Here is a 15847-nt window from a genome sequence, read left to right as displayed (position 1 = left end):
CCTCCGATGCCCAGTAAGCAGAGCTCAGGTAACAATGAGGTAGTTAAGAGAGGCGGAGATTTCCTCTGGGCACTTCTGAGAATCCCCTTTGGTCTAAATGGGTGTCAACCTTACTAAAGAATGCAGGACCTCTGCTAACCTAACTTGGCCAGTTTCAGAATTTAGGGAGTTTTTTAAAGTAAGCTTATTGCTCTACTTTATAAATGCTGCTTAATCTTGCTCCCACTCACTGTCGTAGCTGCTGTTGCTAGCCTCTGGCTGAGACATGCTTCGCTGCACTGCTCCTCCGGACTCCTCACTTCCTAACAACAAAATGAACAAGACAGGGGCGGAGGGAAAACAGTGGGGAATGGAGGACTGCAGCAGAAGAGACAGGGAGGCTTCAGAACCTGGGGCTCCAGAGTGAGCTATACATTCACTCTTCAGATACCCCAGTGTTCTCTTGGGTAAATTCAGATCATCTTAAGGATGTTCTATCCATAATATATAACGAAGAAAATGCTGATGAAAGGGGAGGAGACAGTTCTCCTTGAAAGTGAAATCTCTGCCTTCCACAGCATGCACTGGGGCCATGTCAGAAGGGGGGCACAATACACCACTGACCTGTCTCAATCAGGAGCTCATGCTTTAATGAAATTTTACCTAAAATAAGCCTTTTCCATTAGAAATCTAGGACCAACAAAATAATAAACAAAGGGCAGACAGGAGAGATGGTACTATAGCCAGCGTTGAATCTCTCTTCCTAGAGTCTAGTCAATCATGTCTTACGGACCTGCGACACACTGTTCCCTTTTGTGGGGCACCCACAGGTCTGCCTACACCAGAGAGGGGGCCCACCAACCCAGTCTGGCCTGTGCGCCACCGCCCTAGCTCAGGTTAGTGCTGGAACCACTCCCCACGGGAGTAATGGCAGCACCAGCCTAGGAGCCATCTAGTGACTGCATACCTTGCTTTTTGCTTCAAGAGCTTTGGAAAATGACGGTTCAAGGCTTTAACTCCTTGCGTCTGAACTAGTTGAGAGAAAAGAAGGGCTGGCCTTCTGTGGGGAACCACCAGGAAGTGTGGGCAAGTGGAGCTAGGTGGCTGAGGGAAGTGCATGAACCGAGGACCCGACCTCGACCCCCGCACCCTCCCCAGTCAGGTGTGTGGGAATGGAAAGACCTGCCTGAGAGTCAGGAGTTCTGGTCTCTACATCTAACCCTTTCTCAACGACTCTTTTTCTTTTTTTAATCCTCACCTGAGGACATGTTTATTGATTTTTTAGAGAGAGAGAAAGAGAAACATCGATGTTCAGTTGCCTCCCATATGCGCCCCCACTGAGGATCGGGGATCTAAGCCCCAACCTAGGAATGTGCTCTGACCAGGAATCGAACCCGCAACCTTTTGGTGTACGGGACGATGCTCTGACTGAGCCACCCGGCCAGGGGGCAACGCTATTTCTTTGTCTTAAATGCTCGGTGTCTTGGGCTCCATATCTGCAAAATGAGAGAAGCTCCTGGTCCCCACTTCATGATTACTGTGAACAGTAAATTACACAATGTGTGTACAAGACACTGTGATACACATTATACAAACAGAAGATCTTCTACAATATTTTACTATAAAATCTAAATGTGATGACCCACACAGTTAAACCCTTGTTTAGTGAAAGGAAAGGAAATCTGTGTTTAGACATGGAAAAAGGTAACAGTTCAGACTGTTCGACTTACGCGTCTGCATGGCTTCTTCCAGCTGCGCATCTGAGCATTCCATTTCTTCAACACTCGCCTCTGTGCTTTTCTCAGCTGCTTTCTTTCGCTTATTACATATAAAAATTTAAAAAGAGAAAGATGTGGTCTGATGATCAAGTAAGTAAATATATAACCTCACTGTATATTAGTATGTATACGAATTTATATAGTGGAAGCCTGAGGCTTCGGACAGCGCAGAATCCTATATAATAGTGTATTACATTTTTTCCTATACTTACATGCCTTTCCCTTAAAGGCAATATCTGACGGCTTCTCTCTGGCATATCCGAATTGCCAGCATCCCTACCCTTGTGCTTTGGGGTCATTATTAAAATAAGGGTGAGCTGAACACGAACACTGTGAAACTGCGGCAGTTGATCTGACAACCTAGACGGCTACTGAGTGACTACGGGTGGTGGAAATGCTGGACAATGGGCTGATCCACGTGTCAGGCAAGGTGGCGAGAGATCTCATGCTACTCAGAGCGGTGCGCAATTTAAAACTTAAGAATTGTTTATTTCTGAAATTTCCTATTTAATATTTTCAGACCATGGCTGACTGCAGGTAACTGAAACCAAGGAAAGAGAAATGCAGATGGGGGGGCTGCTGCATGCAACTTCAGTGTAGTGGGTGCCAGTGCCCAAGGGAAGGGTGGAAGACAATGGGATTAGAGAACCTTCAACTATTCAGTTAGTCTAAATGGTGGGCCCAATTGCTGTACTCACTTCTAACTTTCATGCCTCACATATTCATCATTGATAGCCTCATTTTAACCATCAGGACTGATTATACAGAAACTCTCTTAACGCCAAGTGTTTTATAAACCTGATATCACCACTCTCTGAGGCCACTGATACTTCTCTCATTTTTACAATGTGCATCTGAGGGGGTGAGGGGAGGTTTCTTTTGGAATATTTTTATTAAAAGTTTAAGAGGACCATAAACCTTACTGTAAAGGGAGTATCTTAAAATTACAAAGCTCTCCTAAAATCTCAGAAACCCGCTGGGTTTTCCACCATTTTTCTGTTTTCTACTTATTTTTCCAGACGAGCATGGCTTCAGAGCTAAGGGTTACATGGTGCCACTGCCCATTCTTCCCCTTGTTCGTTCACTTCCCTTTTATTATTTCCCTCACTACACCATTTTCTAACTAGTTCATTCCTGTGCAAAGTTTTTAAACCACTTAACATCTCTATATCTAAGTGTAACTATAGAAGGACCTTAGGAATAATTTAAAACTTTGCATTTTGCATAACTTTATCCCATGCAGTCTCAAATTTAAATGTGTTAAAATGCAAATTCTAACTCAAAGCTTCTCTGGGTTACCTAAAATAAGTGTGTACCATTCAGGAAATCATCTGATACTTCCCAAATCTCACAGATTCACCAGGCATCAGAATGTCCTCATTTGTAGTTTCTAACAATTAACATAAGTTAAAGCTCATCTGAGAACTTTCCTTGCTCGGGGCCATTCTGCATGTGGCTATGAGTGTAATACCTGCTGACAGCACACTGCTCCTCTTCCTGATGGCGGCCGTGGTTCTGTTCCAAAGAGAACTGCACAGGAAGCCCAACTTGACTCAGACCACATTACCATAAAACTCCAAATGGTCAGAACTGTTATCTATGTATCACAACTGATCCCACTGTTTCAACAGATTCCTAAGGCAGCTGCGAAAGACGAGGGTGCAGATCCCCCATGTCCCCAAAGAACAGGCCTCACTAGCACAAGCATGATGGCTCGCTAACACTCAGGGGGCTTCAATAAAGGCACTCGAGGAGCAGACTCGCATGCAGAGGTGCTCCTCCTCAGAAGAGCTTGAGTGGCCGTGCCCTCCTCTGATGAGGAGGGGCCGAGCCTTATATCCCTTCTTCCCCAAAGTGCTGCCTCGTGATTACCATCTAGGCCCTGCTGGGCTGAACAGATTGGCTCGATAATTACATACAACAACTGCAGTGGGCAGGTAACCCTCAGCTGGCACGGGCAGCTCCCCTGTGAGAGCGTCCATATGCAAGCGGCACTGATGGAGCGCATTAGGTGCCTCTTTCCCACCGGTGCGCAGGCCTGATTAACGCCAGCCAAGACTCCAAGGTTAGCATGTCAGCAGATTTGTGATGCATTAGGCAGGAATAAACACAGACACTTTTGTTCGTCCGGGCCAAAATTAAGGAGGAATATTTCAGTACTATATTGCTTTCCGGACAGGAGAAAATGCTTTTTCCAGTTTCAGGAGGGCAGATTTCTAAATGCTCATTATAAAGGGAGCCATCCAATACATTCTACCCAAGAACCTAGTGCATTCATCTTGTTTTCAAGCTTATTTAATAAAAAGGAGCTTTCTTCATCTCCATGCAGGTAAATGACACAGGAACAAAAATCAGACAGGATTCAACCAACAAAAGAAACACCTGCGTTTTTAGCAGTATGCATCGGGTTAAGCACTGAATTTCAGCTGGGTGTCTCCTGCCCAACTTTCCCAGCAATGTATGTTGTTTGGGAAAACAACGAAAAAACAAAACCCTTCAAGTTTAATAGTATCTAAGTACAAATTGTCAGTTACAAAAACAGCCACGGGGATATAAAGTACAGCACAGGGAACACAGTCAATCATACCACAGTGACTACATATGGTGTCAGGCTTACTGGGGTGAAGACTGTGTAGGGTATATAAATGTCTAACCACTATGCTTCACACCTGAAACTGATAGAATATTGTATGTCAACTGCAATCAAAACATAATTTTTTTAAAGGAAGAAAATTCTGACCCATGCTACAACATGGATGAACCTTAAGGGAATTACCTCAACGAAATAAGCCAAACAGTGTATGATCCCACTTACATGAGGGGCCAAGAGCAGCCACACTGAGAACAGAAAGGAGAGCGGGTGTTGCCAGGCCTGGGGGAGGACGCAGTGTTTAATGGGGGCAGCTTCTGTTTCGCAAGACGAAAGGCATCCTGGGATGGGTGGTGGTGACGGGTGCACGACAGTGTGAATGTACTTAATGCCACTGAACTGTACACTTAAAAAATGGTTAAAATGGTAAATTTTATGTTATGTGTATTTTACCACAATAAAATATTTTTTTAAAACGACATCTAAGTATGTTATTCATCTGATAAGGCAACGAGTAAAATTCCAAACAACCTGCGGCCAGCTTCTGTCTCCTGATTCTCTCCAAATGCTTCGAATGTTATCTGTCAACCTCTTAGGCTCTGCTGTCCCTGAGTACCCATGGGGATGGTTCCAGGACCCCCAAGTGGACACCCAGGTCAGAGGATGCTCCAGTCCGTATGTAAAATGGCGTGGTACTTGCATATAACCTGTATTTGCACAGGGGCTGCGAGGCTGTGCCCACCATCTCTGCATTCATGTGGATTCCATGTAGTGCTCAGCACATAGCAAATTCAACTTTCTGGGATTCCCTCCCCCCTCCCCCGAGTACTTTCAATCCAAAGTTGGTTAGGTCCGTATATACAAAACGTGCAGATACAAAGAGCTGACTGCATTTTGGTTCTCTGAGCAGAAAACAGCTTCACAAAGTGACTGTGTGTGATCTCTGACTGTGTCTGTGCCAGACCAGGTTTCAAAGGCACCTTTACTGGCATTTACAAATGAAACCAAAATACTGATGACATGCAAGAATAACTTAAAAACTTAACACAGAGTTTTCTTTTAATTCAGCACAGCTATCTTCAAAAAATTCGGTTTCTTTCAAAGGGCATTAGCACACATGCTACACATTGTATTTTTGAAGTGTTCAGATATGCTAGGCTAAAATTTAGTTAATGAGCAGTTTCTCACTTCCAGGTTAAAAAAAGGAAGACAAGTTAGCTAGATGCGTCTAGACTGATAATCTACTAATAGTCTAAACACTGACTGGAGACCAGTAATAGACTTTAAGTTGTTTTAATGGGAAAGAGAATAAAAACCTTTAGAGGCAAAAAAACAAAGGCCAATTCTTTGCTTCCCAAGTAAAACTTCAAAAGATCACATCTAGATGCTTTCAAAAGTGTCTAAGAAAAGCCAGCCAGTCATGGAAGCAGCAAAGGACATGTGTACTCAGGCACCATTGCTGGGTTTCCCCCTTACTATAAAAGTCATAAATGCTCATTATAAAAACTCATTATAGCCTAAAATTGTTACATGTTTGATATTGCACATGTGTCAAAGAACAAAGAAATATAAATATAAATATATGTCTAAACTAATCAGTTAACCTTATTTCATTTATCTGATTGAAGTCACTATGCAAAGTATATACTTCATAAATTACTATTACATTCCTTAATAGTAACCAAAAATAGGATATTTGTTACTCAACAGTAACTAAAAAAAAAAATAGGACGTATCTTCTGTGAAGATAAACCAAACACAGGTGTTACACCACAATATTTACAAAACCAGTGGATTTTAGTCAAAATTCACAATATAGACAGAAAAAACTGAGGCTAGAGACAGAAGAAAGCTAAGAGGATTTGCTCAGTGTTTCTCCGCTGGTGGTGGAAGACTAGAACTCAGAGCTCTCTGTCCTTATTACAGCTTCCTTCGCAGAGCTACCTGGCCTCCCTGTGTGACTTTCACACAAAGCCGCAGTTTCCAGTTGTGCTTCCGCTTTGGTGTATCCCTCCCTGAAGAGCTACAGCCCATGTCTGTGTACTTGGCATGGCCCATTTCCACACTGCTCTCTGTTTCTCTCCTGCTAGGGATGCTCCTGAGGGCAAGGACATGGTCTTCTTCACTTGTTGACCCCTCACTGAGCATCTCCTTGCACAGTAACCCTGCCCTCCATCTGAACAGAGTGGAGCCCCCACCACCTGTTTACTAAACATCTACCATGTGCCTGCCACTGTTACAGGCTTCATTCTCAAGCTGAGAAACAGGCACTGAAAGAAAGATTAAGGAAAAAGGGTGACTTTAGCTTTTATAAAAACATTAAAGACATACAAGTTAAATGTCTAAAACTGCATTTATGTAAGAAATCACTTTAGAGTCCCCTTACTTCTTAAGTAAGTATTCAATGTGATCCCTTACATGCAATTTCCTCCTATGAAGCATCAAGCTGTACATAAATGTAACACACGCGTGACTTCACGGCCTACCCTTGATTTTGTTCTGTTGCTCTTACTGTTGTCTTATTTACATCTCTCTCCTGTCAACACTTTTAGTTATCTACTCTGGAGACGGGAAGAGGGAGTAAAACTCAAGTAATCTTTCCAACTATTAACAGGTCTGGGGAAAGGGTTCAGCAAAAGAAAGTGCTTAAATACAGGGCTAGCAAAGTTTGGAATATGTGTTCTGCCCTAGTGCAAGCTCTCTCACTCTTACACACCAGAAAAAAGGAAAAACAGACTGCCTGACAGTGCTGCACCAAAGTCACTGCTAATTCATGAGCGTGCTCAAAAATACTGATGCATTTCTAAGCTCTGTCAGAATAAATAAATAAATGGGGGGGAAACGTCATCTAGTTGGCAATCAGAATTGCTTGCTTGCTCCATGGGCAATACATCTTTTAGCAAAAGCACTGTTTTCAAAAAGTAGATATAATGTGTCTACTTGCTTATGAGGAGCAAATATGTTTGTGTCAGAAGTTGGGCCTGCTGAGGATAGAAAAGAGCTGCTTCAGAGCACTAATGTCACTCGTTTTCCTAGAAAACCACTCAGTTAATGAGCAGTGCGCTGAATAACAAGCTGAAACCAGAGTATTATGTGCATGAGAACTTAACTCATGAGGTTCTCATTTAATAATGGAAATCACAACCTGGAAAGACCTCCCAGTAGCATTTCTAAAACCAGTACATCCAACTTCCAACTTGTTGGTGACAATGGCCTTTCATAACTCTGATATCATTCATATCACAGGAACCATGAAACTTCCAACATGACCAAACCTATAGGCACATACCAACTGAAAGAAGTTCCCACAGATTCAGTAAACTAAGGCCTTAGAAGACTAGCATGTCACCGTGCTCTATTCTAAGGTGGAATTACTATGACACCTCTTCATTCACATTTTCCTCTGAGGGCATCATGACCTGCACCCTTAATGTTAAAAACTTTCAGCAGTTAAGGTGTTTCAAGGGCAATTTATGAAGAGAGGGTGTCTAGTTGTGCTTCAGTTGTCTTTCATATTTTATGCCTCAAATTACAAGAAGATTTTTAGTGCCTTGAGCACCGAGGAAAAAAAAACACTACTATATAAATGCATAATAAATTAATGGTTGCATGGCCCTGGACAAGTCACCTAACCTCTTCTGAATTTTAGTTTCATCATGTGTAAGCAGATGTCTCTCACATCAATGCTGTAAAGTATACATAAAGTAACTTAAAGTACTTACAGAATATAGAGTACTACATAAATGTTCAATGATAACCTAAATTGGTAGATATTGTCAAAATAAAGCATAAGACTCAGAAGCTGTAACACTGCAAACTACAAAGGCCAATATTTATATAAATATTTCAATGAAAACCAAACTCTGTGTGTTCTGGTAAGGAGTTAAGTGATTACAAGCCATACATGAACAAGTTTCTTACAAAATATATCAGGCTTACAGTTTTATTAAAAACAGGCTACCTGACCTCCTCCCAATAAGGCCATGTCCACAAAATACCTAATTCCTAAACTCACAGGTGGAAAATGGTGGGCACAAATTCTCCGGCACTCAAAGTCCTCTGCTTATGTCAACTACCTACAATCCTTTACTGTATCAATCAACAGCTTCTGGGAAAATAGGTAACTTCAAACTCATTAATTTGATTTTTATATCTTTAATATGAGTGAGTTACAGAGCTGCATTTTGGAGTCTTTATTTCACAGTAATTACCATCTTTCTTTTTCTTTGTTGAAAAATCAACTTCTACCAATTCCCAGTCATCTCCTATTCAAAACACTCACCAAGCAAACGGTAGGCCAGTCTTCATTCATACCTATCTAATATACCCTATTTCATTAACTGAACTTTTACATTTTTGAGATCTTAGCTCAAAAGTTCCATGTGTATTTTCTTGACATAAACCAGAAAGACTTGAGAACACTTAGTCAGTGAAACAATATTAACAATGATAACGCATTAACGTTTATTGATCACGTTATGTATCTGGCGTTGTTCTAAGCACTTTACATATTTCATTTAATCCACACAACAATATTATGAGCAAGATAGATAACACTGTATTTCCACAAAAGAAAGCTTTTAAAAATTCATCCCTTATTTTTTAAAAATGTACCAACTTAAACAATCCAAATTTATACCTTTGAAATATAGTTTGGCCCTGGCCAGTGTGGTTCAGTGGTAGAGCGTCAGCCTGTGCACTGAAGGGTAGCGGGTTTGATTCCCGGCTAAGGGCACAAACCTGTGTTGCAGGTCTGTTCCCTGGCCATGGTTGGGGCAAATGCAGTAGCCAACCAATCGATGTGTCTCTCTCACATCCATGTTTCTCACATCGAGGTTTATCTTTCTCTTTCCTCCCCCCCACTCTCTCTAAAAATCAATGGAAAAAATATCCTCAGGTAAGGATTAACAACGACAACAAAAGAATTAGATTAAAAAATGATATATACATATGTGTATATGCATATGTGTGTGTGTGTGTATCTGTGTGTGCATGCATATATGTGTGTATATATGCGCAGGTATGCATAGTGCGTGTAGCGCACATGTGTATATGTATGTGTGCATGTATGTATGTGTGTGGATATATGTGTATGTTTGTGTGTGTGTGTATGTGTGTGTGTGTGTATAGTTTTTCTCTATTATTCTATCATGCTGAAAAAGCTAAATAGATTTTCACTAAATTTAGAGGGTATATTTGGAGCAATCTAACTTAAGCTACAGGCCACATGATATAAATTAAATACTGCATGAGGTACAGGCACCTCAAAGCACAGGAAGCCATTCCCCAGAGCAGCCACAGGCCGCTGCCTTGAGAAGGAAGGAGCTACTCCTGCTCAATGCGTTGCGCCACATTCCAGTCTGAGAGGCAGCAGGGACCCGCTTACAAACGGCTAGTGATTTTTCAGAGGACCTCTAGAAAAGCCAACTAGCATAAGGTAACTTTAAAAAACAAAAACTTTGTTTATGGAAAGAAGGGTGTATGCATTCCACTCATAAGGAGCAACAATATATACAGTGTGGAAGTGAACAAATAAAACATAAATTGCAGGGCCATCCTCCAGTCTAGACCTACTCAATGACTCTACAGGGACGACACTCCAGAGTCTAATGAACAGTCCCCTTTTGGTTGGCCTGGGCAGCAACTTCATCAAAACCCTACAGGAAAATAGCTACTGAAGGTATTAACTTGCTGAGTTCCTTCCAGTAAATTAAGCTGTTCTTACCCCAGATGGGACAGGAAGGAATTCTTTAAGGATGGAGCAACATGTTATTGATCTCTGTAGCCCCAGAGACCCAGCCTGGACCAGGCACATAAATCAGACCTTACACATAATTCTTGAATGTTGATTTGAGTATACGCTAAATCCAGTAACTGCTGGAACTACACTGCCAGATTCTAATGAAAGCGTTTAGTTCTAATCAACAATGAAAATCTTTGGCTGTGCTTTTTAAGGGCAGATTGGGGCAGATTGATCATCAGACTCTTTTCTTCTTCAGCTTTCTGTCATCCCAAAATTCTGTGCTTTAAATAAAACCCTTAGGCTACTGAGACCAAAAACTCTTCCAAGTGAGTAAATTCATCTTTCACTCCAGTTTCCAAATATACTGTATCATAATCAAGCCTGGCTATAAAAAACGGATAGAACCTTTGCTTCATTCCATTGCTGATCAATTCTTATAGGTTTTACCACAATGGTTATGTGTTAGGAACATAACGAGAAACATATATTGAACTGATTACACCTGCCCCTTTCCAAGAGAGATTCCAGTCTGATAAATACAAAGAACATATACATTTTTCTTATCTTTTCCCTAAACTTACTGTGGTAGTCATTTCACAATATATTTAAGTCAAGCATAGGCTGTATACCTTAAACTTATACAGTGCTGAATGTCAACTGTATCTCAATAAAACTAGAAAGACAAAAAATAAGGCATTAGCAAAGATTTTTATAAATGTAAATGCTGTCACACAAAATCAGCTGAGCTGGAGGAAGCAGTGTGTAATGGAAAGAGAGTCAAACACTTCAGTTCCAAAGCTTAGTTTAGCATTAATCGCAGGATCTCTAAGGCCCTTTGTAATTCTAAAAATGGATTTTCAAGAAATGAATAGGATCAAAAACGAAAACTACAGTTTAATACAGACGATGTGAATAACAAACCTGAAAAACTTAAAAAATTAAGACAAAGGAAAAAGAGGAGTGAGCAAAAACTCTAATTATAAGAATTAATACTGTAGTTTCTATAATCACGGAATCCTATTTAGCTCTGAGCTTCCTGGTAACCAGAGCAAAAAAAAAAAAGACATCTTGATTATATATCCCTTGCAAAAAAAGAAATACTAACTTCTCTAAAGAGAAAGTTTTCCCAGGTAGGGAGCTTTTCGCTCAGTGGAGCTCTGCTTCTACCTGTTTTAGACATGTGGCATTTATAATTTATTTAGAAAACGTGTTCTAGGGCATAAAAAAAGAAGAAAAAGTGGGGAAAAAAACTGGCCTGGTTCAATTCTTTCACTTTTACAAACAAAAAGACAAAAGCCAACAAATTTAATAACTTACCTATAGTTGTGTAGCTATTAAGCAGCTTCATGATCTTACCTAAACCTAACTTTACTTTTAATACTAAGAATAGCTCTGTGTCAGCCATGAAGACCAAAAAACAAAATATAAAATAAAGCAGTAAACTAATAAAGAAAGCCTACTAGTTCAACTTGGTATTCATATATTCCCCCCACATGCAGCTTTACACACGTAGGGGATGATCCAACAGGACATTTCCAGCCTTCTGAACTACCCAAAGACACAGAGGATTATAAGGTCACAGATGTTAGCTCTGCAGCAAACTGCCCTACCCAGCTGTAAAGTCAGCCAACCTGCAGAAGTCAAATTTTCTCCAGCACATAGGTCCAAACAGTCACTTACAAAGGAAGGAGGAATGGCACTGGACGAGTTCTTACTGCAGCAGAGATCTTTACTTCTCAATCAGCAAACTTTTAGAGAAAAACACACTAAAAGTGAGCTATAAATATAATGTAAAGAAATCTGTCCTGAGCGCGCAGACGCATGCTGCATGTTTATCCATGTGTACAGACTCTGAGTTTACTGCTTTACTGAAAAATCCCACTCAGGCTTCCATTTCACCCTTCATTTCAAAGCTGAATGTAGCTTTTATCACACTTGTTGACCACAAAACTGAGTAGATGCAATTAACACAAAACTTGAAGGCCAAAAAATGCCTACATAGATGAAATGTGTATAATTTTCAATTCCGTGATGAAATTACAGAGACCTACTATTTGCCAAAAAGTCAAATTCATGATCCAATTTCAAAATTCCAATCTAGAAAGAATTATAAAAATCTTTTAATTTGCTGTTTATTATTTTAAATAGAGAAAACTTGTTTTAACCTTTTTTCTCATAGTTTGGAATATGAGGTTTCCAAAGGAAGCTACTGGCGCTTACAGGGTTAATAACAGTAAGGCTGGTCACTACTGTAAAAAATGCCTTTCTCCCAAAAGTAGTTTTCCTTCTCCATATAAAAGCAGCTGACATATTTATTAAATAATTTCAGATTATAAAGGAAATCAACGTCAGCAATTATTAGAAATAACCAATAATGAAGCAAAAAGTGAATGCATACCTATAAAATCTAAATAGTAAAGTGATACCTGGAGTTATTTACATGGCTGCACAATACTTCTCCATAAAGTTCATTATTTAACATTTCTCTCTAAAAAAGTAATCCCCCTGTATGCACATATATCGCTTTACATAATGACATTTTGGTAAAGAGCAAAATCATGTTCAAATGGTAAACATACCAACAAACAAGACAACTTTCAAATGGTAATTTTTCAAATACCAATTTTCAAATAATACATACTTTGACTACACCAACAAACAAGAAAAAATTGAGAGACAAGATCAACCTCAGGGGCTGACTTGGGAAAAACAACAACTATGAATTGAGAGCCTCGTCAAAATCCCTCTATCAGATATCACTATCCCAAGTTAGAATCTTTCTTAAAAATTTAATCACTTGCTACTGTACATAATAAATGTTCATTTTTTTACAACCCTCTATGTATTTTTCTGTATCATCAAGAGCTTGCCTTTAGATGATGAGGATAAACATTTAATTGCCAAGCAGTCTGTTATTATTTTCTTTACTGAGCTACTTACTGATTTACTCTACTAAAATTAGTATTTGTTGCAATTATAATCACAGGAAGTCTAAAGGGTAATTCAAAAACAAAATTCACCTTTGTTACAGATTTTGCTTTCAGGCCTCCATTCTCCAAAGACCCAAGGTCCAGTTTGCCATCATCCTTACTTCCTATAGATTTTAGTCCTTGCAAAAGAATATCTTGTAAATTTTGATAAAGAGGTTTCTCGTCATAGTCCAGTAATTTCACTGTTTCCATGTATTTAGCAATTTCATCTAAAAAAATAACACAATTATTCTGTAATTTTTAATCATGAATACGACATATTTATTATCCCTTACTTCTAAGAAAATAATTTGTGGTTATAGTAAAATTAGGAAAAAAATGCGTATCCTGTTAAGTAATGTTTTTTCAATCACTTCTTCAATGAAAAGTATGCTTTTGAACTCAGAAATTGTCAGAAAATAGTCTAAATAAAAAATATATTTTGAGATACGATGTAAAAAACATTTGTGAAATTGTGAGACAATAAAAGACATACTTAAAATTTAAACATGCACAGAAATAACTGTAGTTTTAAAACTATCAAAAATACAAAAGGACCTAGAATGTAGATTATGAACTAAAATGTGCTTAAGTACAATGAATAGCATAGACAATGTTTTTTGTTTGTTTCTTTGTGTAAACAGGAAATAAAACATACCAAAAGCAGGTTGAAGAAGGAAACAAGGTCTGGCTTTCCCATAAAAGAAAAAAGCATCTTCTGAATGATAAAAGGCTTACTGTACACTGGGGCAGAACCATGTCCATAAAAAGGAATCTTACTAGTCAAGATCCAGACTTCTCAACATTAAAGACCCGTCTTCAGGCTACTGAGTCACACATGTCTATCCCCAGCCTAGCCCCTTCCCCTGAACTGCAGACGTGTATATACACTGTCTCACACAGTGGCTCCTGGATGTGCAACTGTCATCTCAAATCCCAACAAATGTACATCTAAACCTCTGACTGCCCCTAGCACCTGCGGCCTGTGGTTTCCGTCTGGGTTTCTGAGAAGTTCCCACCCTCCCACGCCTCAGACCATGACTCTTCTTCCCATGCCCATGCCCACACCCACGCCCAATCGATCAAGAGACCCTCCCAGTGCTACACACACATGCACATTCACTCATTCAAATATGTATTAGGCATCCAGTATGTGCCAAGCAAAATTCTAGACACTTGAGATACATGGGTTAAAAAACCCTCCTTTCAACTTTCCTAATTGATCAAGGGAATCTATAGAAAACCTAAAGCAACATCACCCAGCCTGGTAAACTGGAAATTTCCCTTCTGAGAGGAAAATGGCAAGGATGTCCACTTTCACCACTTCTGTTCAGCACAAAAGCCATGTATGCTTTAGCAGTACAGCAAGGCAAGAAAAGAAATAAAAGGCACAGAGTTGAATGAAAGATATAAAACAGCTTATTCACAAACATGATAACGCATGTAGAATATCATAAGGAATCTATTTAAGAAAAGTACTAGGCCCCGCCGGGCGTGGCTCAGCGGTTGAGCGTCGACCTAGGATCCAGGCAATCAGGGTTCGATTCCCGGTCAGGGCACATGCCCAGTTGCGGGCTTGATCAATGACCCTCTCATCATTGATGTTTCTATCTCTCTCTCCCCCTCTCCTTTCCTCTCTCTGAAATCAATAAAGATATATTTTTTTAAAAAAGAAAGAAAACTACTAAAATAGGTAAACATGACAAGGTCACAGAAGCAAGGTAAGTATATAAAAATATATTTCTGTATACTAACAACAAGCAATTGGAAAATACTTTATATATACATCCCATAATATAGCATCAAAAGCATCAAATACAATGAAAGATGGGTAAGATTTTTTGCAGAGGAAACTATAAAACACAGTTGGAAGAAACCAAAACTAAATCAAATGCAGGATATACCATATTAGTGGCCTGGCAGCCTCAATGCTATAATGATGTCAAAGCTCCCTAATCAGTCCAAAGGCAATGCAATTGCACCCAAAGTTCCAGCAAACTGGGGATAGAGGGGATGTGTGAGAAAGTGACAAGGTGATTCTTAAATGTACATAGGTGGGCAAAAGACCAAGAACAGCAAAATAGCAAGGTCAATTTAAAGAGCAGTGCTGGAAGACTTAAACCACCAGATGCCAAGACTTAAGACAAAGCTACAATAATTAAGACAGTATAGCCCAAGAATAGACGGAATAAGGAAAGAGAAGAGTCTGGAAACAGATCCACAAGTCTACACTTGACTTAAGACAAAGGTGGCACAGAGGGCAAGAATGGTCTTATCAAGAAGCGCTGCTGGGTAACTGGATATAAATAGGGGGTTGGGAAAAAATATGACTCCTCCTTATATGATACACAATAATTATTTGCAGATAAGCTATACATCTATATGTGTAATTGGCAATCTACAGTTGCCAAAAATTGGAAACAACCCAACAGTAGAATATATAAATAACAGTATATAAATATAACGGAATACTATATAGAAATGAGAATGAACAAACTATTGTTAAATGTGCAAATATGGGGTTCTGAGGATCTGAAGTACAGCATGGTGTCTATAGTTAATAATACAGTGTTGTACACATAAAAGTTGCTAAGAGTAGATGGTAAGCATTCTCACCATAAGAAAAGTTAACTATGTGAAGTAACGGATGTGTCAATTACCTTGATTTTGGTAATCATTCTACAATGTGTATGTGTATCAAATGATCATGTTGTACACTTTAAATACATACAATTATATTGTCAATTATTCTTCAATGAAATTAAAAATAAATAAAAACATCCAAAAC

At 39.4% G+C, this 15847-nt stretch overlaps 1 protein-coding gene across 3 annotated transcripts in view; it reads right to left on the bottom strand.

Annotated features, from left to right (window-relative positions):
- VRK1 (VRK serine/threonine kinase 1) overlaps nt 1-15847 on the bottom strand; it is a 69618-nt gene that overhangs the window by 3972 nt on the left and 49799 nt on the right. For all 3 annotated transcript variants that reach the window (XM_081143263.1, XM_081143265.1, XM_081143264.1), the window contains exons 11-12: nt 13111-13289; nt 1710-1797 (exon numbers count right to left, since the gene is read on the bottom strand). In XM_081143263.1, coding sequence (XP_080999389.1) covers nt 1710-1797; nt 13111-13289 — 267 coding nt within the window. The remainder of the gene's footprint in view (nt 1-1709; nt 1798-13110; nt 13290-15847) is intronic.

The sequence above is a fragment of the Miniopterus schreibersii genome (assembly GCF_964146895.1).
Source record: "Miniopterus schreibersii genome assembly, chromosome: 1".
Taxonomy (NCBI): Eukaryota; Metazoa; Chordata; class Mammalia; order Chiroptera; family Miniopteridae; genus Miniopterus; species Miniopterus schreibersii.
The sequence above is the reverse complement of the archived record's forward strand: the minus strand, read 5'-3'. Positions and strand labels throughout refer to the sequence as shown.